We start from the raw sequence: 25,319 nt of genomic DNA on the forward strand, positions 1-25,319 counted from the left end.
CCACACACATTACTTGTCATGTTTCTCCTTGGGGTCCTTTCAGCTGTGATATGTTTCCCGACTTTCCTTATTTTTGACGATTTTGACAGATATGATAATTACTTCTCAAATTTATTGTAGGATGTCCCTCTACTACAACTTATCTAATGCCTTTTTCATAATTAAATGATGGTTATAGGTTTTATGGGAAGAAAGTCCCAGAGGAAAAGTGCCATTTTCATCAGATCTACATGACTTATGCCTATTGATATTGATTTTGATTGTTGAAGAACATTTAATGACCTGGATCATTTGTATTTGTCAAATTTCCCCACCATAAAGTTACGCTTTTTCCTCCTTCCATTCTCTCTTCTTTGGAAATGAGTCACCACATAAGCCCATACCTCAGGAGTGGTAAAATGGGTTTCCCTTTTTTGGAGTGAAGTATCTACACAAATTATTTAGGACTTTCCTGTACAGAAGATTTTTAAAAATTCTGCTCCACTCATTAATATATTCAATGATTTATTTACATCAGTATGGGTTCACAGATATTTATTTGATATTTGAAGTTGCAATCCTAGCTTATTTTGGCTGCTATAACAAAATATCACAGACTGAGTGATAGAAAACAGAAATTTATTGCTCACAGTTCTGGAGGCCCAAATTCCACTATCATAGTAGCAGCATAGTTTTGGATTGATCCAAAATCCCTCTTTTGGATTGCAAATTTCTCATTGTATCCTCACATGACAGAAGGAACTAGGAAGACCTTGTGGATCTCTTTTGGAAAGTACACTCCAGTGTTCTTGCCTGGAGAATCCCAGGGATGGGGGAGCCCAGTGGGCTGCAATCTATGGGGTCGCACAGAGTCGGACACTACTGAAGCGACTTAGCAGCAGCAGCAGCAGCAATCCCATTCATGATAGAGGATCCCTTGTGAACTAGTTGTGCTCCAAATGCACCGACTGGAAGCATGGTACATTGGGCATTAACATTTTAAAGATGAATTTTGAGGTGACAAAAGCATTACATCCAATACTTAATATATTTGTTGCTCAAATTGTTCCAGCTTTGTCTATTGGGGCCTCTTTCTGTTGTTTCCTGAGACCCTTTGACAAACTCTAGTAAATGTCAGTTTTTGCATTTTAGTTTCATTTTCTTTTGGCTTTTCACTTCCTTATATTCTGAAGGATACTGAATTTTTTATAAGACTTCTAAACACAAAGTGAGGAGTTTAGCCTTTAACGAAAGGACTTTAGAACACAAGAGCCAGGTGACTAAATTAGATAATTTTTATTTTGAATTCCAACATTTAGTAAAAACTAATTCATTCATTTATTAAACATTAATGGCCTGGTAGGTGGCAGTCAATGTTCTGGCAACTGAGGATTCAGTCTATTCTCATAAAACTGACATCTTGTTTGAGGAAGAGACAGCACATACATCAGAGTTCATGTTGCAGGGTGCATTAGTTTCAGTTTAGTTGAATAACATCAACCCCCAACACATGGTTCAGATTTCAGTTGTCACAGGAAATTTACTGTGAACAATTACATGAAGTACAACTTTGCTGCTAACTCTATGTCAGTCCACAAATCACTAAGTACTAACAGATGATCATCATGATCAATAACCAATCCTGTTAATTCTTCAGAAGTCTGCAGGATTGGTCACTGTGACTCTGTTACTCTGTTTTGGCACAGACAGAAAAATAAATAGCTGTGTTGTCTCCTTTCTCCCAATAAAGAACTCACATGTCATTTACAAACTGAATAATTGTAAAAGGGAATTGGCAACAAATAAAAGTGCAATGGAGAGACAAAAAGTGATGATTCCAGAAGTTATATTCAAATTGAATGCAAATGGATTACAGAAAAAATAGTTGAGTAGTAACTTTATACTGTAAGAAAGATTCCAGATATGCAGTCAGAAGCACTTAGTGAAGGCCAACTTACGACATAAATGAGGAAACTGGTGGGTGGTAAGAAAAGGGTGAAAATTCCCTGAGGAAGTGACAGCAGCAAATATTTCAAATTAAAGGAAGTTTTGTAAAGATTTCACAACTTTGAGAGTACAAGCATAAAATGTCGGAAATTGATCCAAACTTACCAAGGAGCATAATTCACCAAGCTGTAAAACAGATGCTCTTATATTGTAAATTATACAAGAAGAAGAAACCAGGCACTGTTCAAACACTTTAGATAAGTTTTTATAAAGAAATTAATTGATTTAATACTCAATGTTTCTACTTTGTCAAACTATATATTGTTAGTAGCTGACAGAGAGTTTCTAATGCTTTAAAAACAAATTTTAAAAGTCACAAAACAATCATTATTCATCCCAACATTACTGAGATTGGATTCCATGATTCCATTTACACAGTAATTTTTATAGTCCTTCTTTACCATTCAAAGTGAGAGCTGCCTATCTTTTATATGTCAGATGGTAATAAGTGCTCAGGAAACTAACTAACCAGGTTAAGAGCTCATGGAATGCCATGGTGAGAATGGAATTGATACTTTACACAGTGTGGTATAGGAAAGGTGCCTTGGTAAAGTGACATTTGAGCAGAGACTGCAAGGAAGGAAAAGAGTGAGCCAAGCAGTCATGTTGGAGGAAGAAGGTGAGGGTAGAGATAGGATTTGACTGACATTCTGAGAATCACTGTGCCTGAAACAGGAAAGCCAGTTAGAGACCATAGCAGTGGTGCAGGAAGGGATGATAGTGTCTGGGACAGGGAGTGGTGATGGGGGTGAGAGTGTGCAGATTAAGGAGAGTTCAGCGGTGAGCTGTGAGAGGCTTGGACTGGCTCAAGAGAGACAACATTTACATTTTCAGGAATTTTTTAAGTTGCTAAATGGTTGTGAACTTGAATTTGACCACACTGAAAGCATTTTACATCAAGAATTTGACATGTACTACTAATTAGGCTTATTTTTTCTTTTTAACAATCAGTTGTTAAAGATTTACCATCACGTTACTGGACATAATCACTTTAAAGACAGAACTGAATATGTGATACAAAAGAAAGAGCAATCAAAGATGACACCAGGCTTCTGGACATAGTGTATTTACCATGAGCAACGGGGTTGGGAAGGATGCAAAATGATAGAAAGACTACGCTTCCCATCACAGAGAGAGGAGGGAACATTACTCTTTGGGTTTGAAAAATAGGCTATTGAGACAATGAGGAAGAAGAATAATTTTTCTTAAAACCAAGATAGGGCATCATTTATACTCAAACGGTGAGGAGTCTAGTGAACAGAAGACAGAATAACTTCTCTGCAGAGAACATTAGTGTGAGCCAAGTCCAGGGTTACAGATGAGAGATAACCTGATCTGTGTTGATCTGAGTTATTTCTCAAATTCCAGGGATATGTCATGAGTCATTCCCCAGAACTACTTCCTGTGATCCCCACTCAGGAACAAGTATGAAGACTCAGCTCTGGGGGCTTCAGAAACATGTGAGCAGGCAGGTCTCCATGGAAGGGAGGCATTTGGAGCAAAGTTGTGGGAGCTTCTAGCTGGGTCCTTCTCCAAGGCTGGGCCCTTCAGGGAGGGAAGGAGGCAGCAGAGACAGAGGGTGGCCCCAAGCAGGCAGGAAGGATGGGGCTGTGGGAAAATGTCATAGTTATGTGCTCGTCACTCAAGAAACAATTCATGAATTCCTCTGATGTACCCACGTGTTCTCTTCCTAGGATGCCTGTCCTGAGAGGATGGGCAGCTCCTGAGATAGGACTTTGCCCACTCAGCCTCTTTCCCTCCTCCCCAGATTCTACACCCCTGATGCCCCTTCCTAAGCCTTTCTACTCTGTTACACAGAGGGTCAGAGCAAGACACCCCTCAGAACAGCTGATCTAAACTTCTCAACATTGCCCTAAAATATGGATTTCTTTTGTCCCAAGAAGTCCCAGATTTTAAGCGAACCACTGACTCAGGTGTTCCTCATTCAGTACCCTCTGAACCCCTAAGACTCTGTGGACACCCTTTGAAAACCCCTGATCCAGCCCATCTCCTCCAGGTCCTCACACACCTCCTGAGAACTGGGTAATGTTGAGAGGGAAGCAGGGTCTCCTGAGGAGATTGAGGGAGCTACTTCACCCTCTTTTAACTCAACGTGGGCCCTGACCTCATGTGGTCTATGAGTAGCCTCCCCAAGCTCTAGGACAGAACTTGTCCTGCCCTCCATCCCACCCCAACTTACATTTACGCTCAAAACTTCTTGCAGATTAAGATGATGGAGACGCCAACCAATAACAGCACCTTGGGGCCTAGGAGGGAAACTACCAGGAGAGGCAAAGACTGTCCTGGGCCTGGAAATCAGGTGATAAGAGGATTGATTAGAAGGATCACAGAGGAACCATTCCCAGGGCTTCCACTTACTCCATCTGAGGCCACCTGGGCCCACCAACACTCTGTGGCTTTGACCTGCCTCCTGGCCTCAAGCTTGAGGCAGACATTAAGGTACAGGAATCCCTCATCTCACACTCTCTTTTCTCAGGCTGCAAGGGTCCTATTACTTGAAGAGAAAATTCCAGAGTATGAAAATAACTGTGAGACAAGAGAAAATTCAGCAAGTCCTAGTGCACAATCACTCACTAGGCTGCAATCCCATCCTCAGCCAGCCATTAGAAAAATTTCAGGAGAAATAGTCAAGTCTGATAAGGTCAGGAATCTAAATATTTGAAGATAACACCACCAATATTAAATTTGCCTAAACTTTGAAAATATTTTAAAAAAATGTCCTGCAGAACAGTGCATAGATCACAGGAAGGGGTTTCAACCTATTCTTGATTTAATATGATTGGCACACAATCCCCCAAATCTGTGCATAGATTACTATATATGTCAAAGAGGTGATCAGTAGTGATCAAGTTAAAGATCTTGAGATGGCACATTATCTTGGATTTTCTGAGTGGAGCCCATGTGATCACAAAGATTCTTACAAATAAAAGATGGAGGCAGGAGAGTCAGAGAAGGAGGTGCGATGTCAGAAGCAGAGGTCAGCATGATGTGGGGCCCTTTGCCAAGGAGTGTGGGCACCTCTGGGAGCTGGAAAGGGAAAGGAAATGGATTCTCCTCTAAAGCCTTTGGCGGGAACACAGCCCAGCCACCACCATAGACATCTGACCTCTACAACTATATTAAGCATATCTGTGTGTGTGTGTGTGTGTGTGTGTATGTATGTATGTATTTGTGGCAGTCAGCCACCCAGGTCCACTCTCCTAATTCCCTAGCACAAAAAGAGACCCAGATGTGGCACTAGGAAAAGAGAAAGTCTAAACCAATAATTTAAATTTCTGCTTCAAGAAATTAGAAAATGAGGAGCAAGATAACCTAAAGCAAAAGGAAGAGAGGAAATAATACATAAATAAGAAAAATAAATGAAATCAAAAACAGAAAACAAAAATCAATGAAACTTAAAACAAAAATAATAGAGAAAATAACTGAAACAAAGAGTGTGTTCTTTCAAAACACCATTAATATGAAATGCTTCTAGTACAATTGACAAATAAAAAAGAAAGAATGACACATTTCCAATAACAGGAATGGAAACAGAGGACATTAGTGCAGACTCTGCAGGTATCAGTGGATAATAAGAGAATTTTATGAACAACTGTACAGACAGCAATTTGAAAACTCAGAGACAATGGAACAAATAACTCAAAAAGCACAGCCTACCACAGCTCACACAGTAAGAAATGAATGTTCTGAATAGTCTTAAACAATTGAAATTTTGTTTCAAATTTAAAAAAAAAAAAGATTCTCATGACCCACCTGGTGTCATGGGAAAATTTTGCCAAAAACTTACAGATGAATTAAAAACAATTTTGGTGAACAAAAAATAATAATAAAAGATATTTTGAAAAAATTTGAATTTATATTCCACTTTAAATGATATTGGGAATTAGTATTGATTATATAAAGTGTGCATTGGTATTAGTTTTATAGAAAATAATGTCCCTAACCAAAAGACCACACAATTGCAGACACCATTGACACACATAAGTTGTGGACACAATTATGCAACTTCTCTATATCAGTTGTTTAAAGGAAGTTGTTTGCTTTCTCTTTCCTCTCTTAATTCTTCCAGCAGGCAGGGACATGGACACTCAGTGACCCAGCATTGACCCAGTAGATGAGGACAATACCATAGGACATGTTGGAAGAAATGTGGGCCTTTGAAACGTCTTCTGGAGAAAGAGTCCTGGAAACCTGACTTGACCCTCTCTTGATGTTACATGACAGTCTACAAGATGCTTTATTTATATAAAGGGAGGGGGGTACTATCCTTGGAACAAGTCCAAGCTGTGGGAGAACAAGTCTGTAATTAGCATGTATCTCTTGTGCAGGCTTGGGATTCCTGTCCTCAGGAACTCATTCACCTTGATTACTTTAGCCCAATGACCTGGACTAAAGGCAACAAATCTTCAACAACACAAGACCCACCCCCATCCCCACTGCTCCCTGAGTCCCTTCTATAAACTCAAAGCCCTCTGGGTGGCTGAAGCACAAAAGGAGATGAACTGACAGTTACATTTAATTAATGTGCAGTGAGCGGTTGTGATCATTTCTGGTCCACTGTCACAAAGTGAGTGCAGTGACCACTCACGGTCACCCGGGTGCCTGGTGCAACTCCAACTTCATGTCCTCAGGGCTCCCCCAGAATTTCAGAGTAGTAAGTACAGACATTTACTGGTGTGATGTTCCTGATATGGATGGAAAAATCTAGGCTAAAGAGAGACCAGGCAGAGGTTAGAAAGAATAAGGAGATGGCATGTGGGCAGACACAGAAACAGTTATTTGAAGAAAGAAAGAGGCAGGACACTGAACAGGATGATATTCCTCCTTCCTCTCTTTCTTAATGTCATGGATGTTTATGTCAAAGGATCTATAAAGAATATATCATACTTTAGGTTAGGAGGGAATTCACTTTAAAGTTCTAGTTTATATCTATTGACTTCTACATTGTTCAATAAAAAGCATGAAGTACTCCCTTCATTATATAAAAACAAATAATTGGGTCAGTTGGAGTGGAGTCCTCACCAGGGAGTTTGTGGGTGCCCTGGTCCTTCTGGGGAGCAGAGACCTCCAGGGTATGGTTTTTGGTGACTGCCAGCTGCCTGTCATGCTCCACCTGGCAGGTGAGCACCACAGCCTCCCCGTGGGCAGAAGGGTTCACCAGGAGCCAGCTCATCCAGTTAAAGGTTCCATCCTTGTTTTCTATGAGGGCCAAGGTCACTTCTGTTCAGAATATGATTCCATTCTCCAACCAGGTCAGCTGCAGGTCTCTGGGGTAGAACTTGTTCACCTGGCGGGTAATGACATTCACCTGGTTCCCCATGGGGTGTTGTGTAAGCTCCAAGGTGGATAAAACTGAAAGATCACAGGGAGGAAGCTCTGCCAATATGGGACAGGTCACCGCACCCAGGTCAGAGGCAGGCAGGCAGCAAGTGCTCAAACACTGAGGGTCTCTCTGCATAGGAATGAAATCACTAAGTACAGTTCAGGGCACACAGTAGGTGCTCAAAAACGGAGAGCTTCTATTAGGGTTATAATGTTTACAATCAGCAAGATCAGCCCCTATCATACAGTAGGAACATAACTGCAGCAAAATAAATGAAACCCCTAGGCACATAAGGGCCTGGCTAATGGTGTTGCCTAGTCACTCAGTCGTGTCTGACTTCTTGTGACCCTGGGGACTGCAGTCCGAGAGACTTCTGTCTATGGGACTCTCCAGGCAAGAACACTGGAGCGGCTTATAGTAGGTGCTCCTTCTCCATGGCTTATAGTAGGTGCTCAGTAATTGGAGAAACCATTGATAAAGTAAAGAAAACTATTCAGCCTCGTGTTTGGCACAGGTGTCCATAGTAGTGAGTGAACAGCTCAACTAGAAGCCTGGTGTTGGGCAGGAATGTCAGGAAGTAGATTCCAGGCAATTCAAGGCCTGGAGCAAAAAAACAGGTTGGGGGAGCTAGCTGGGGCCTAGGGGGCAGGAGTGGGCTTGAGCTGACATGAGGGGCATCTACCTGGGATAGTCTCAGACAAGTTGGCAGTCCCGTGGAGAGGAGGGCCCCCTGCAGGGTGACATGGGCCACCTCGCAGATGACCTGGGAGTGAACATCCCCCGGGGCCAGCAGCACCTTCGTTGTGCTGGAGATGCTGTAGGAAATGCTGTCTCCCTCTGGATCCACACTGGTCTGGGAGGCTGAGAGCTCATTGCCATTTTTGAACCATTTAAGGGAGATGTTTCTAGGGGAGAAGCCATGAGATTTGCAGGTGAAGCTCACTGTCTGCTCAGGTGTAGCCCTCACTGTAGGGCTGGATACCATGGGCAGGGATGACTTGGCTACAAATGGAATATTTATAAACAATGAACATAATTGTGATTATCATCACTAACAAAAAGCTTGTGACAATGTTAAGAAATTGCAAATATATTATTTTTAAATTCTTCACATAGCTGGGGGAGAGCAGTGTTACCATCGTCATCTTAAGGGAAACATACAGGTTCCCAGGGGTGACTTTGAATCAGGGTCAGGGCTGACTGGAATTTCAGACCTGAGTTGAGTCCACCTTCTTTCCTCTGCCAGGTGATTTCCCACCAATCTGGGCACAGGAAAAAAATTACTTTTTGGACTCACCCTTTTATTAACTATTCCTAACTGGGCTCGCCAGGAAAACTTAACTAACTTCAGAAAATGCATTTGCAGAAGGAAATGCGGGGACACAGGAGCACAGCAGGACCACACAGAAGCTGAGGCAGGGTGGCCAGCAGACCAGACGTGTGGCTGTGGCACCTTCTAGCTCCTCATCTATGAAAGAAGGCAGCTGGCATTATCCTGCCCAGGCTTCAGTGACGTTTAAATCAGGTGATGGAAGTGTTTTTGCTGGGAGTAAAACAAGATGCTTCATAAAACTAAACAAATACATATGTTTCTTTAACCTGGACTCTATTTATAGCCAAGCTGTCTTTCAAGTATTTATGAATTTCCTTCACTGTTTTCATTCTTCCCACAAAAATGCCAGTAGGACTAATATATCAATCTCTGAATTTCAAAGGAAGGGTACAAATCTGTATTTTTCTGAGTCGGGTTTTTATCTTGGGTTAGTTTTGGGTTGAAAAAAAAAAATCACTGAGTGCTAAGAAACCACAGGTGCTTAGCTTCTTAACTGTTATTAAATCCATAGAGACACAGACACAGGCCTGCAAAAAACCCAGATTCATACAAATCAGCGAGTCAAATATGAGGATCCCTGTAGAGGAGTCCTGTAGGGTGTCTCTCAATTGTTCATTATTACCCAATACCTCCTGTAAGCTGTAGATAGCAAACATTACAGATATTTGCATTTCTAAATATTTAACTTGCTTTCTAAAACTTATCAAACACTTGAGGATATATATAGCTATATGTGCCTCATATTAACTACCTTAATATGTCAAATTGTATAAATACCATCATCCTGGACATCCCTAAAGGGACAGAATACTGTGTTCAGTTACTACTTGTCCGGAGTTTCCTCAGAGCCTAAAGATGGTCTGATATTTTGATCACCCTCAGCTCTCTAATCCCCTCCACAGCCCTGAGAGGAAGGCCTGAGTGTGGCCCCATATATAGGACAAAATTCAGGGAGAGTGAGGCTGTCCAAGGACACACGGCAATTAAGGTCAGAGTTCACCTCACTGCACACAGGACTGATTGATTTTAGTGTCCCAGTTTTTTACCCTTGAGCCTCACTACTTCTGGACAAAGTGGATGCAAGCACCACCTGGTAAGATGAGGATGTATATAAAACACAGAGCTTGACGTATAGTAGGTGCTTAATCAATAACATGCATGATCTTATCATAAAAGAAAAGTGAAAGTGTTAGTTGTTCAGTTGTGTCCGACTCTGCGACCCCATGGATTAGCATCCTAGGCTCCTCTGTCTATGAGATTCTCCAGGCAAGAATACTGGAGTGGGTTGCCATTTCCTTCTTCAGGGGATCTTCCTGACCCAGGGATTCAACCCAGGTCTCTGGCATTGCAGGCACATTCTTTACCATCTAAGCCACCAAGAGATGTCCTTGTTATAATAAGATCTGGTCATTCTAGTTCTGAAACTACGTATTTATTTTTTAGGCAGTAAGAAGCCAAAACAAAAGCATAACTGAAGCACCAAGGAGAGTCATATTCTGCTCCAAACAGCTTCCATGCAAAAACTGACATTAAAAAAAAAAAGTAGAAACACCAAATTATGAATCTGTCCCCAATTATAAAGATAATCCCATCAGAAATAAGTTTGGGGAATTAGCTTTCAAAACACACAAGAGACCGCCAGCATTTTCCTGCAGATTAGCTTTTTATAGAAGCTGGAAGCATTCTGAAAGGAGAGAGGACAGATTTCATCAGTCTCACTGTAGTTGTTGAGGCCAGAGGGCTCCAGGCTGAGAAGGGAGTGTTTGCAGGGATTCCAATGTCTGTTTAGGCACACAGGTGTCTAAAGATGGGAAGATTTCCCCGGTGATGAAGCTCTGGTCTGAACAGGATGGTCTGAGTGAGTAGGAAGGCCCTATCAACCCAGGTGAGCTCTGTTGGGGTGTGGGTCTCCTTGCCACTCCACTCAGGCTGAGTTTCTTGGGCCTCCTAAGATCTGCCACCATCACAGTTTGTTCTGAAGCACTCACACCTGGGAGAGCTGTTCTTATAACCCAGGTACAACAGGGGACCGACCTCTATCAGGGAAAAACCACAGCCTTCCCTCTCGGTGACCTCAGAGAACACACAGCTCAGGCTCCTCTGCCCTAGCATCCTCCACATCCACCAGCATCCTCCACAGGAGTTAAGACACTCAGCTGCCCAGGCCATGTCTGTGCACTTAAATCAGAATTTCTAGGGTACAGCCAGGGTCCTGCAATCTTGTCACCATCTCCCAGGTGATTCCAATGAGCAGCTGAGGTTGAAAGGCACCCAGCTCCACAGTAACTCAGCTGTACTGAGTCCTAGGGAAAGTGACCCTGTCTGAGGTCTTCTGGCCCCAACGCATCAGGGCTCATGTGGGTGGAACGTGTATCACATGCCAGGGTCTGCTCTAAGCTCTTGACATGTGTCCCTCATTCAGTCCTTTCAGCTGCTCTGTGAGGACAGAGCTGTCACTGAGGGATGAAGACACTTAGGCCCAGAGTGGGGAGAGATTCGGCAGAGGTCCCAGCACTGGGACGGGGCAGAGTTGGGGTGAGTTACCAGGCAGGGGTTTGGCCCCGGCTCTCAGACACTGCTCTGAGCTCAGGAACACCCTAACACCCCACCCCCAATCCAGAGCTTCCTAGCCCTCTTCAGTCAATCACAGACCTCTTAAAGTTGTGTGATCACCATTTCATAGATGGGGAAACTGAGGACAAGAGGGAACGGAGACATGCCCAGGACCCCACAGCCTGGGAGGTCAGCACCATCGCTCCCCGAGGGGCTCTCCTTCACCAGGTCATTCTGTCCTCAGGACACCCTGCAAAGGTTGTGTGATCATCCTCTTTCTACAGGTGAGGAAGGGGGGCCCAGTACAGGGAACTGGGGTCTCAGACTTGAAATAACACCTTTGGTTAGGAGTCCCTACTCTGTGCTGGTGATTTGGACAAAGCTCCTCAAATGCTTCTAATTCTCCTGAAAGACATGATGATCACCATTCTACAGATGAGAAAACTGAGGCTGAGAGAAATGAAGGGACTGTCTCTTCTCACCCACTGACTGTATCCTGGTATTTCCTGTCAAGTCTAAGCTTTCATGTCCATCAGCAGAGCAAGTGCCCACCAGCTTCAGGAGCCTCCACACCACCTGCCACCCCCTCTTTTGCCTCAGATTCCTGACTTCATCAACTACAGGGAGGAGTAACCTCTGAGGGCCCAGCCCTGGGGAGCCTGGAACAACAAGGGAAGACATGGGCTCCTGACACCTGAGTCTAGAATAGGAACTCTTGCTCACATGGGCCCTCATCACCCTCTAGGGAACACCTCCCCCTCCTCATCCTCAATCTGCAGCGCCAGCAATGGGCATGTCCGGTGCTGCTGGGATCACAGTGGCCCCTCTGGACTCTGTCCACACCACCCTTCCTGGACCTACACCAGAGGGGCCTGGTGAAGGCACAACATCACAACAATGGGGAGAAAATCTCCTGATACTTTTAAGAGTGTTGATCCCTGTCATTGGGGAACTTTTCAGCACATCGTGTGACACTGAATGATCTGTCTCATCTGGGTTGTAAAACTGAAATTGCCTCCCTTACAGCGCCTTTTAAAATGTTTATCTCTAAAGAAAAGAATGAAATAAGATTTTAAGAGGACAGGGCTGGAGTCTTCTCAAGACTTTGACAAGCACAGTCGGGTGTGCAGAGAACAGGGCTGTGAGACTGTGGGTGCCTGGGATTCGATCTTGGCTCTCCTGCCTGGTCACAAATCAGATTCCCTCTCTGAGCCTCAGGGTCCTCATCTGTAAAAATGGAAAACAGACAACCTTTCCTTCTGAACACTGTTGTTAATGAGTAAATGCCTAAGGAGGATTCAACATCGGACAGGCTGCGGCTCCCCTCCGCTCCCTCCTTTCTCAACCAGGGAATCATCTGGGCAGGCAGCCTGGAGAAGAGGATGAACAGCTCTGGGAGACAGCAGATCTGAGAGATGGTGGAGCCACTTACTAGCTGTATTGAGACTGAACAGGGGACCCACCATCTGGGAAGTTTAGTAATATCTGAGAAATCAGGAAAAAATGCCTTCCCTGCTGATGTCTAGATGTTTGGGGAGATTATTTGCTACCAAGACTAGGAGGGAAAATAGGCAATATCATCACACAAATTAAAATTCACATACTGTCTGAACTAGCAATGCCACTTCCAGTGGGTATTTCCCCTCTGAGCAGAGTGACACTTGGAAAGCTTATCCATCTTAGCACTGTTTCAGTAGCCCAAGGTTAGGAACAACTTAGTCTCCATCAACAGAAGACTGTGAGATAAACGATGCTATCTCCATATGCTGAGTGTTAAGTAGTTGTTGAAAAACAGGGCAGCTGTAGGTGCTGATATGGAATGAGGGATTTGGGATCATGCGGGTGAAAGTGGGGAGAGTTTTGTAGTCACCTCAGGCTCGGGGTCTGAATGTGAGGGACCTTCTGAACCTTTGGGAAGGCAATGAAAAGAGCCTGTTCCATGGTTAATTCAAGGAGATTTTGGGTGGTGGTGGTTTTGTCACCAAGTCATGTTCGACTCTTGCGATTTGATGGACAATAGCCTCCTGGACTTCTCTGTCCATGGTTTCCCCAGGCAAGAATACTGGAGTGAGTTGCCATTTCCTTCTCCAGGGGATCTTCCCGACCGAGGAATTGAATCTGGATCTCCTGCATTGCAGGCAGATTCTTTATTGACTGAGCTATGAGGGAAGCCCAAGGAGTTTTTATTCTGCAAATTCTACGTGCCAGGCCCTTCCAGAAAACTAGTTCCAATGCCAGTGAAGGAAGGAGCCTTGCCTGGAATCAAAGTGAGTTCCTTTTTTTTTAATGGAAAAGAAAAAATATATAAACATAGTGAGACATATTAACATTTATCTGAGAATATTTTATCAAGTGCAGAAAAAATAAGAATAGGAATATCTTGATGTTATTAATAATTTAAATATAATTGACTTATATTTAATTAGTTTATATTAATCATATCCTACACAATATATTTAAAATTTTGTATCTCATATGTTGTTGTCAGATATCCATAGGACATTTTAAAAAACTGGTAAAAAGAGAAACATTACTAACTTTCAAAAAGTAGAATTATTTTCTGTGTGTGTGATTCAGTTATACATATATACAGATGTTATTTTTGAAAGTATTTTCCATTATAAATTATTACAAGATATTGACTATAGTTTCCTCTTCTATATAGTGAACTTTTGTTGCTTATTGCATATCTATATTTTTTAACTAGATATCTAGCATTCTATTAATACTAAGTCAAACAAGTAGAATCAAAATATCATAAATTTTTTAGTTAGGTAAAAATTCATAAGTTTTCTAAAATACATATATAATACGTAATTTATATATATGTATACAAAAGCTTTTCTACTATACTTGATAAAGGTTTGAGAAAGAACATCAACAAAAAGAAGAGATGGAGAAACTGGAAAACATAAACTAAATGAAATGGGAGCACTGAATATGAAATAGAAAAAGTGAAACAAACTAGATAAAAGTAAAAGATCCTCATATAGTCCAGTTGTTTTTAAACATGGCTGCTCATTAGAAACATATTGGAACTCTGGCCAAAAAAAAAAAAAAAAAAAATCAATACCCTGGCATTTGTATTTGTATTCTGCAAATTCCATGCGCTAGGTTCTTCCATGAAACAAGTTCCAATACGGGTGCAGGAAGGAGATTAGCCTTGAATCAGGTTGGGTTCTTGATGGATCCTTTCACTGACTATGTGACTGTGGTCTGGGCCCCTGTCACCTCTTGGCCTCAGGGCCCCATCTATACATGGGAGGTTGGGAGGATGATGCCTAAGGCCCATCCTGTGCTGAGAGTCAAGGATTCAGGGCCTTTGTCAGAAAAATCTAAAAAAAAATGAGCACCTTTGCTGCCTCAAAGGCATTGCTCCTAAGTCATCCACATGGAGAACTGCTTCCCTGAGGAGGGACATTCTGAAATGAACCAGCTCTGCTGGGAGCCTTTAGTGACAGTGCCAGTCAATCCCTGGATGACAGAAGGAAACAGTCTCCAATCAGGGCCATCAGAATAAACACTGAAACTGTCCCAACCTCTCAGCATAGTCTCCAATCAAGCCCATCAGAATAAACACTGAAACTGTGTCTCTTAGAATCTCTTTTCAGTGTGATAGTCTGAATAGAAAATAAAGAAACACATCTCCCCTCCCTGCCCTGGATGGATTTCTCCTCTTCAGAAGGGAAGAGGACATAAGCTTCAAGGGAGAAGAGCCCCTGTCTGCTTTGTTCACTGCTGTTTTCACAGCATCCAGAGCAGGGCCTGGCACACAGTAGGTGCTCAATAAGTGCTGAATAAAGAGAAGACTCAGCCACACTGAGGGTGCACTCTCCAGAGGTAAGAAGTGAGGCCTGGCCTGTCAAGGAGCAAGTCACTCAGACTTTCACTTCCCTTATCCCTGGAATCAATGGACTGAATGTGATGGAAAGGACAAGAACTGTGGAGCCAGGTAGATGGGGGATCCAGATTTTTCCCATGTTGACCAGCTGAGGGGCCTTGAGCAAATAGCACAACCGTCATGGCCTCAAATACTCTGATTTGTAGAAGGCAGTAAAATCAGATCATGTCCTGGTCACTGTTGTAGCGGATTCCTTTTTTTGTTCAAAGAGTGAAGGGCATTCTTGTTGACTTGTCAGAGACCAGGGGACAAAGGAGACACAGGCCATACTCACCACTCACAGTGAGATGAGTGCCTGGTCCAGACTTAAACTCCACGTCACCATGTTCTCCTTTCTGGAACTTCACACAGTAGTAGACACCAGTGTCTGCCGGGGTGATATTACTGATGCGGATGGAAAAGTCCATGTTGTTTCTTTTTGTGGCATCTGAAACATTTGTAACTCTGGGGAAAAGGGCTTCTTTTTGACTGTAGATTAACTCCCGACCTGGCCCAGTTCCTCTGAACCACTTCATGGGCCCCACAGGCCTCAGGGAGGTCACAGTGCAGCGCAGAGTGGCCGTCTCTCCTGCTGCAACTGACACTGACCTATCAAGCTGAATCACCTGCAGCTCCCCTGCACCTGCCGCTCCTAAGGAAAATACAAAGTAGTTATTTATTCACCTTCATGTGATCCTGTAGGTTTTCTCAAGTGTTTATCAAAAACAGCTGTTCATTGTCTGAATGCACCTTTAATGGGCCTTAAACTCAGCACACTGCATGTACATTGCATGTAGCTTGCACAATGAGTCTGTAATGTGAGACACTAACACAAGCGAGGAGCCGGGGCACAGAGGTCAGTGATGTGGCAGAGACTGGGACTGAGTCCTTGAGCCCTCTCTGGAAGTGTCATGATCCACCCAGTATTCCTGGGTGTTCACTGTGTGTCCTCAGGGAGTACTGCACTTCTGTCCTTTGCTTTAGGTGGGACGATGTGACCTCTTATTTTTCTGGGCTCCAAAATCACTGCAGATGGTGATTGCAGCCATGAAATTAAAAGACACTTACTCCTTGGAAGGAAAGTTATGACCAACCTAGACAGCATATTAAAAAGCAGAGACATTACTTTGCCAACAAAGGTCTGTCTAGTCAAGGCTATGGTTTTTCCAGTAGTCATGTATGCATGTGAGAGTTGGACCATCAAGAAAGCTGAGCGCCGAAGAATTGATGCTTTTGAACTGTGGTGTTGGAGAAGACTCTTGAGAGTCCCTTGGACTGCAAGGAGATCCAACCAGTCCATTCTGAAAGGAGATCAGTCCTGGGTGTTCATTGGAGGGACTGATGTTGAAGCTGAAACTGCAATACTTTGGCCACCTGATGCGTCGCGCTGACTCATTTGAAATGACCCTGATGCTGGGAAAGATTGAGGGCAGGAGGAAAAGGGGACAACAGAGGATGAGATGGTTGGATGGCATCACCGACTCAATGGACATGGGTTTGGGTGGACTCCGGGAGTTGGTGATGGACAGGGAGGCCTGGCGTGCTGCAGTTCATGGAGTCACAAAGAGTCAGACACGACTGAGCGATTGAACTGAACTGAACTGAACATGACCTCTTAGATCACTGAGTTATCAGGAGAAGTGATGCATGTATTTGGTATGTTATTGATTAAACTGCAAATACCTTTATGGACCAAATTCACTCCTCCCCAGGGATCCACATACTCATGATGCAATTTGCTCCAACAACCTGTATACTTGAGTGACAGTGATATTCAGTTTCCAGCACACAAGGAACATTTAGTTTATGAAGAAAGTAAGACATTGTTTCAACTCCCTGAGATTTTTTCCAAAGGCACATGTGTTATATTAGTTACCTAAGGATGCTGTAATAAATTAACAAAAATTTGGTGACTTAATGATAGTTTTGTTATTTTATAATTCTGGATGTGAAAGGACCAAAAACAGTATTACTGGACTAAAATCAAGGAGTCAACAGGGCGACATTTCTCTAGAGGCTCTTATCATTGCCTCTGCAAATTCTTGAGACTGTCTACATTCTTCTTCTCAAGGTTTCTATCTTCTTATGACTCCAGTTGTGCTTCCACTGTCACCTGTACTCTAACTTTGGATTTCCTGCCTCTTCGTATAAGATTATACTGGGCTCCCATTTATAAACAAGGATAGCAAGAGTCTCTCATAGCAAGAGTCTTAATCACTTTCGCAAATTTTTTTTCCATGTAAAGTAAAACATTCACTAGTGAGTGTTAGGACATGGATCTCTTTGAGGGGCTGTTTTGCTTACTTGATTTATAACTTGTTTTAATTGAAGTGTATTGATTTACAATGCTGTATTAATTTTGTAGTAGAAAATGTGACTCAGTTATACATATACATTTTTTAATATATTCTTTTCTGTTATTGTTTACCACAGGTTACTGAATATAGTTCTCTGTGCTGTACAGTAGGACCTTGTTCTTTATCCTTTCTTTATATAATAGCTTACCTAACCCCTACCCCATTTACCTTGACAACTGCAACTCTGTTCTCTATGTCCTTGAGTCCGTTTCTGTTTCATAGGTAGGTATATTTGTCTCTCTCTTTTTTCTTTTTTTTAGGCTACATCGTGTACCTTGAGGTTCTTTGGTCCTACCAGGAATCAATCCCAGGCCCCTGCAATGGAATTATGAAATCCTATCCATTGGACCATCAGGCAATTCCCTGGGCCATTTTTTGGATTCCACATATAAGTGATATCATATGGTATTTGTCTTTATTGTTCTGACTTACTTCACTTAGTATGATAATCACTAGTTTATCTATGCTGTTGCAAGTAGCATTATTTCTTCATTTTTTACAGCTGAGTAGTATTCCATTTTATATATGTTCCACATCTTTTCATCCATTCATCTATTGATGGACATGTACTTTGTTTCTTTGTCTTAGCTATTGTGAATATTATTGCTATGAACATAAGGATGTATGTATCTTTTTGGAGAAAAAGATTGGGTGGGATTGCTGGATCATTTGGTAATTCTATTTTTAGTTTTATGAGGAACTTCCATAATATTTTCCATAGTGGCCACATCAATTTACATTCACACCAATAGTACAGGAGGGCTCCCCTTTTCTCCACATCCTCGCTAGCATTTGTTATTTGTACAACTTAAAAAATACATATTTATTTTAAATGGAGGATAATTACTTTACAATATTGTGATGGCTTTGCTATACATCAATATGAGTCGTACAAATTTTAATGATGGCCATTCTGACTAGTGCGAAGTGGTGCCTTATTGTAGTTTTACTTTGCATTTCTCTAATAATTAGTAATGTTGAGCATCTTCTCATGTGCCTCGGTCGTTTGTATTTCTTCTTTGGAAAAATGTCTACTTAGGTCTTCTGCCCATTTTTCAACGGGGTTGTTTGCTGTTTGTTATTTTTTAGTTGTATGAGCTGTTGTATATTTTGGAAATAAAGCCCTTGTCAGCTGCATCATTTGAAAATATTTTCTCCCTTTCTGTAGGTTGTCTTTTCATTTTGTTTATGGTTTATGGAGGCCCTCTGGCTTTGGCACATCAGAGCCCACATTAATGGAACACATCACATGCCTGGCTCTGCTCTAAGCTCTTGACGTGCGTCCCTTATTCAGTCGCTGCGCCTGCTCTGTGAGGGCGGGGCCATCACCGAAGGACGAGGACACAGCCCCAGCGTGGGAGGGACTCGTCAGAGGTCCCCGAGCTGGAATAGGGGCCCAGACAGGGGCTCGGCTCAGGCTCTCAACTGCTGTGTACTGAGCTCAGGGACGACCTAACCGCCCCCCATCCAGGGCGGCTTAGACCGTCTCCAGTCATCCCGGACTCCTGAAAGGTAGTGTGATCACCACCGTTTCCCAGATGGGGAGACTGAGGACCACAGGCGCTGTGAGACGTCCGCAGGACCACACAGCCTGGAAGGTCGGCACCGCCGCTCCCTGAGGGGCTTGCCCTGTCACCAGGTCGTGTCACCAGTACATTCTGCAAACATTACAGGTGAGGAAGGAGGCCGGCACAGGGAGTTGGGTCACAGCCTTGAAATAATACCCCACTTCGGGTGTCTCTGCTCTGTGCTGGTGATTTAGACAGAGCACCTCAAATCCTTCCAACTCTCCTGAAAGGAGACAACGATGATTACCATTTTACAGAAGAGAAAACTGAGGCTGGGCGAAATGAAGGGACTAAGTCTTCACCCTTCCCTCCACGATGTCCCAGTATTTCCTGTCAGCTCCAAGCTTTCATTTCCATCAGCAGAGCAAGCACCCACCTTCAGGAGCCCCCACAATGACCACCACTCTCCCGTTTTCTCTCAGATTCTTGACTTCAAGTGACTACAGGGAGGTGTGGCCTCTGAAGGCCCAGGCATAGAGACTCTGAAGCCACAAGGGAAGACACGAGCTCCTGACACCTGAGTCTAGAATAGAAACTCTTGCTCACATGGGGATCCCACCACCCTCTAGGGAACACCTCCCCCTCCTCATCCTCAGTCTGCAGAGCCAGGAATGGGCATGCCCGGGGCTGCTGGGATTGCAGTGGCCCCTCTGGGCTCTGTCCACCCTAACCTTCCCAGACCTGCTCCATAGGAGCCTAGTGAAGGGGCAACATCACAACAATGGAGAAAATCTCCTGATGCTGCTAAGTGTGCCAAGTGCTGCCATTTAGAAAAGGTTCAGCCCATCCCATCAAGAGACACTGCAGTATCTATCTGGTCCAGGTTGTAAAGCTAAACTTACCTCCCACAGTGGACTCCTCTTTAGTGCCACTGCTGAAGAACAGAACAATACAAGGACTTCAGAGGACAAAGCTGGAGATTTCCCCCACACTTTGACAAGCACAGTGGGGTGTGCAGAGAGCAGGGCTGTGAGTCAAAGTGCCTGGGGTTCAGTCTTGGCTCCCCTACATGCTCACTGAACAAGTCCCCTCTCTGAGCATCAATGTCCTCATCTATAAAAGGGAAATCAGACACCCTTCTTTCTGAACACTGCTTATAAGGAGTAAATGTCATGAGAAAGGTTCAGTGTCTGACAAGCTGATGCTCTCTGGCCCCCTCTCCTCCCTCCTTTCTCATCAGGGAATCATCTGGGCAGGCGGCCTGGAGAAGAGGATGATCCACCTTCTGGGAAGCCGCAGATCTGAGTGGTGGTGGAACCACTTACTACTTGTGACCGAGGTTGAGCAAGGGACCCACCATCTGGGAAGTTAAGTAATATCTACAAATCAGGAAAAAACCACCTTCCCTGCTAATGTCTGAAGGTTGAGGAGGCTCAGTTGCTACCATGACTAAGAGGGAAATTTAGCAATATCCACTCAAATAATCTTACATGTATCCTCAGACACCTACAAATTGACACTTGCTTTCTATCTTTACAAGGGTTAAACTATGAGCCACTGTAGCTGCTGACCTTCAACACCTCCTGAAAGAAGATCAGAAATGAGGCACTCTGTGATCTGGGAAAACCTGACAGAACAGGCCTTCAGATACTTAGATATTTTCTGGAGATGATTTTATGAGCCCAATTCCTCCATCCCCTGCTATCTAGGAAAGCACCAAAATCCTTCATGGTGACATCTGTTCCTTGTGACTAGCATAAACCTTCTGCAAAAAATGTGTGCTTGATTGCATGTACTCCCTTCACCAAAAGCACATATATATTGCGCCTCCTGCCCCGCCCTGCCCCACTTCTTTGGAGCAATCTCTCAGAGCTATCTGAAATGCTGTCTCTGAGGCTATAGTCTTCATTTTGCCCCAAATAAAACTAATCCCACAACTCACATCGTACATTTTTTTTCAGTTGACAGCTGCAACAAAGGCACTTCCAGTGGTTACCTCCCCTTTGAGGAGGGTGACAGGTAGAAAGATTATTGACCTCAGCACTGTTTCAGTAGCCCAAGGTTAGGAACAACTTAGTCTTCATCAACAGGAGACCATAAGATGAATGATGCTGTCTCCATATGCTGAGAGTTAGGTAGTTGTTGGAAAACAGGGCAGCTCTTGGTGCTCATATGAAATGAGGGATTTGGAATCATGTGGCTGAAAGTAAGGAGTGGTTTCCAGTCATGTCAGGCTCAGGGTCTGAATGTGTGGAGCCTTCAGAAACTTTGGGAAAATCATGAAAAAAGCCTATTCCATGATTAATTCAAGGAACTTTTATTCTGCAAATCCTATGTGCCAGGTACTTCCATTAATTGAGTTCCAGTGCCAGTGCAGGAAGAAGACTGGCTTTGAAATAGATTGGGTTCTGGGAGGATCCCCTCACTGACCATGTGGCTGTGGTCAGGACCCCTATACCTCTTGCTCTCAGACCCCCATGTGTACGTGGGAGGTTGGGAAGATGTTGTCTAAAGGTCCTTTCTCTGCTGACAGCCCAGGATTCAGGAGTTCGAAAGAGGATCCAGAGTTTTGGTCAGAACACTCTAAATGATCACCTTTGCTACCTCAATGGGGCTGCTCCTAAGTCACCCACATGAACCTCTTCCCTGGGGAGGGGCATTCTGAGATGACCCAGCTCTGCTGGAGCCTTCAGCGACTGTGTGAGTCAATCCCTGAGTCACAGGAGGGTCTTCTTAACAGATTCCCAGGAAACACCCAACCTCTAGGCATCTCTTCCAAGCAGGGCCATGAGTAAACACTGAGCCTGTGCTATAGGAATTTCTTCTCAGTGTGATGCTTCTGAAGACGAAATAGACAGAATTTTCACTCCTTGACCTAGATGACTCTCTCTTCTTTCAGAGGAAAGAGAACATAAGCTTCATGGAATAAGAACCCTTTTCTGCTTTGTTCACTTCTGCTTCCACAGCATCTGGACCAGGCCCTGGCTCAGAGTAGGTGTTCAGTATGTGTGAATAAAGGGAAGACTCAGCCACATTGAGGTGAGCATTCTATGGAGGCAGGAATGAGGTCTGGACAGTGACGGGGCAAGTCACTCAGACATTCATCTCCTTTATCCCTGGAACAAAGGGCTAAATGGTGTGAAAAAGACGAGGGCTGTGGAGCCAGGCAGGCTGGGGACTCAGAATTTTCTCATTTTACCAGCCATGGGGCCTTGAGCAAATAGCATGAACCCCATAGGTCTCAACTCCCCTGATCTATAGAAGGGAGTGAAATCATCACCCAGATCATGACATAAGCACCCACTGCTGTACATGATTGTGTTTTTTGGTTCAAAGGGTGGAAGGCATTCTTGTTGACATGTTATCAGAATCCAGGGGACAAAGGCTGTACTCACCACTCACAGTGAGATGAGTGCCTTGTCCAGACTTAAACTCCACATCACTATGTTCTCCTTTCCGGAACTTCACACAGTAGTAGACACCAGTGTCTGCCGGGGTGATATCACTGATGCGGATGGAAAAGTCCATGTTGTTTCTCTTTGTGGCATCTGAAACATCTGTTACTCTGGGGAAGGGGGCTTCTTTACTACTGTAGATTAACTCCCGGCCTGGCCCAGTTCCCCTGAACCACTTCATGGGCCCCACGGGCCTCAGGGAGGTCAGGGTGCAGTGCAGAGTGGCCGTCTCTCCTGCTGCAACTGACACTGACCTCTCAGGCTGAATCACCTGCAGCTCCCCCTCACCTGCCGCTCCTGGAGGAAGACACAAAGCAGTTATTTATTCATCCTCATGTGATCCTGTAGGTGTTCTCCACTCTTTATTAACAACAGCTTTCATTGACTTTGTACTCCATGATCCAGCCTTGAACTCAGCCTTTTGCATGTATGTTGCATGTACATTGCATGTAACCTACACAATCAGCCTGTTATATGAGATCCTTATACAAGAGAGGAACCGAGGCACAGAGAGGTCAGTGATGTGGCAGAGACTGGATTTGTGCAGTAAGCCCTCTCTGGAAGTGTCGTGCTCCACCAAATACTTCTGGTTGTTCACTGTGTGTCCTCAGGGAGTTACGCATTTCTATCCTTTGTATTAGGTGGCACCACATGACCTCTTAAATCACTGAGTTGTAAGGAGAAGTGATGGATGTATTTGGCATGGTTTTCATTTAACTGTAAAAACCTTTACGAACCAATGTCCCCCTTCCCCAGAAATACACATTCATGTTGGACTTAGCTCCAATGACCTGGATACTTGAGTGACAGTGATATGCAGAGCTTCCAACACACAATGAACATGAAGTTTAAGAGGAAAATAAGACATTGTTCCAAGTGCCTAGAATTTTTTTCCAATAACATGGTCATGTTGTATTAGTTGTCTAAGGCTCTGAGAGAAATTATCAAACATTTAGTGGTTTAAAATGACTGTCTCATTATAATGCCAGATGTCAAAGTACCAAAAATTGTATTATTGGACTAAAATCAAGGAGTCAGTGGGCTACATTTCTCCTGGAGGCTGTGATCATTGCCTCTCCAAATTCTTGAGATTGTCTATACTCCTTTTCTCACGGTTTCCATCTTCTTATGACTCTAATCTTGTTTTCATTGTCACTTGTGCTTCTCTAACTTTGGCTTTCCTGCCTCCTTCTTATAAGGTTATGTTGGTCCACAACGGTAATCTAGGTTATCCTCCCCACAGCAAGAGTCAATCACTTTTATAAAATCTCTTTGGCCACGTAAAATAAAATATTCACAGATAAGTATTAGGGCATGGATCTCTTTGGGGGCATTTTTGCAAATTTGTTTACTTGATTTAAAACTTTTTTATTGAACAATAGTTGATTTACAATGTTGTGTTAATTTCAGCTATATAGCAAAGTGATTCAGATATATACATGTATATGCATATGCATATTCATTTTTGATGTATTATTTTCCATTATAGTTTATCATAAGATACTGAATATAGTTCTCTATGCTATTCAGTAGCACCTTGTTTATCTGTCACATATATAAAAGGTTGCATCTGCTAACTCCAGCCTTCCACTTTGTCCCTCCACCTACTGTCTCCCCCTTGGCAACTGCTGAGTTTGTTTCTGTTTCGTAGATAGGTTTGTGTCATATTTTAGACTCCTCATTTAAGTGATATCATACGGTATTTGTCTTTCTCTTTTTTTACTTCACCTAGTATGATAATCTCTAGCTTCATCCATGTTGCTGCAGATGACATTATTTCATTCTTTTTTGTGGCTGAGTTGTGTTTCTTTGTGTACCACATCTTCTTTATCCATTTGTCTGTTGATGGACATTTGGATTGTTTCCAAGTCTTGGTTACAATGAATTGTGTTGCTATGAACATAAAGGTAAATGCACCTTCTTGGAATAAAGTTTTGTCTGGATATATGCCCTGAAGCGGGATTGGTGGATCATATGGCAATTCTTTTTTTATTTTTCTGAGGAACCTCCATACTGTTTTGCATAGTGGCTATATCAACTTATTAACAAATTCCCATCAACAGTGTAGGAGGGTTCTCTTTTCTCTACATCCTCTCCAACATTTGTTATTTTTAGAGTTTTCAGTGATGGTCATTCTGACTGGTGTGAAGTGGTACATCATTGTAGTTTTAATTTGTATTTAATAATTGGGGCTTCCTTGGTGGCTCAGACTGTAAGGAATCCTCCTGGATTGCAAGAGACCTGGGTTTGATTCCTGGGTTGGGAAGATCCCCTGGAAAAGGGAATGGCTACCCACTCTAGAATTCTTGCGTGGAGAATCCCATGGACAGAGGGACCCAATGGGCTACAATCTATGGAGCTGCAAAGAGTCAGACATGGCTGAGTGACTAATACTTTCACTTTTCTCTAATAATTAGTGATGTTGAGCAACTTTTCATGTGTCTGTAGGCCATTTGTATTTCCTCTTTGGAGAAATGTTTATTTACATCTTCTGCCCATTTTTCAGTTGGATATTTTTGTTTATTGTTGTTGAGTTGTATAAGCTGTTTGTATATTCTTGTACATTAAGCCTTTGTAAGTCAAATCCTTTTTGAACATTTTCTCCTATTCTGTAAGTTGTCATTTTGTTCTATTTATTGTTTCTTTTGCTATGCAAAAGCTTATAAGTTTCAGTCTCTCTTTCTCATTTTTGTTTTTATTTCTGTTGCCTTGAGGAGTTGAACTAAGAAAACATTGGGACAATTTATGTCAGCTGTTTTGCCTATGATCCTTTCTAGGAGCTTTATGTTGTTCTTTCTTATGCTTAAGTGATTAAGACATTTTGAGTTTATTTTTGAGTGTCATGAGAGAATGTATTCTAACTTCATTGATTTATATGCAATTGTCCAACTTCACCAACACCA

The 25,319-nt window shown here is 43.1% G+C and overlaps 1 protein-coding gene across 1 annotated transcript in view; it reads right to left on the bottom strand.

Moving 5' to 3' along the window:
• Window positions 1-1,256: 1,256 nt before the first annotated feature.
• LOC110145826 (signal-regulatory protein beta-1-like) overlaps window positions 1,257-25,319 on the bottom strand; it is a 39,031-nt gene continuing 14,968 nt past the window's right edge. Inside the window, 7 exon segments of the mRNA XM_070472315.1 lie at window positions 1,257-3,594; window positions 4,187-4,295; window positions 7,030-7,359; window positions 8,013-8,058; window positions 8,061-8,332; window positions 15,392-15,748; window positions 22,357-22,713. Of these exon segments, the coding sequence (XP_070328416.1) occupies window positions 4,195-4,295; window positions 7,030-7,359; window positions 8,013-8,058; window positions 8,061-8,332; window positions 15,392-15,748; window positions 22,357-22,713 (1,463 nt within the window). The 3' untranslated portion in view covers window positions 1,257-3,594; window positions 4,187-4,194.

This window comes from Odocoileus virginianus, chromosome 9 (genome assembly GCF_023699985.2).
Source record: "Odocoileus virginianus isolate 20LAN1187 ecotype Illinois chromosome 9, Ovbor_1.2, whole genome shotgun sequence".
NCBI classification, from domain to species: Eukaryota; Metazoa; Chordata; class Mammalia; order Artiodactyla; family Cervidae; genus Odocoileus; species Odocoileus virginianus.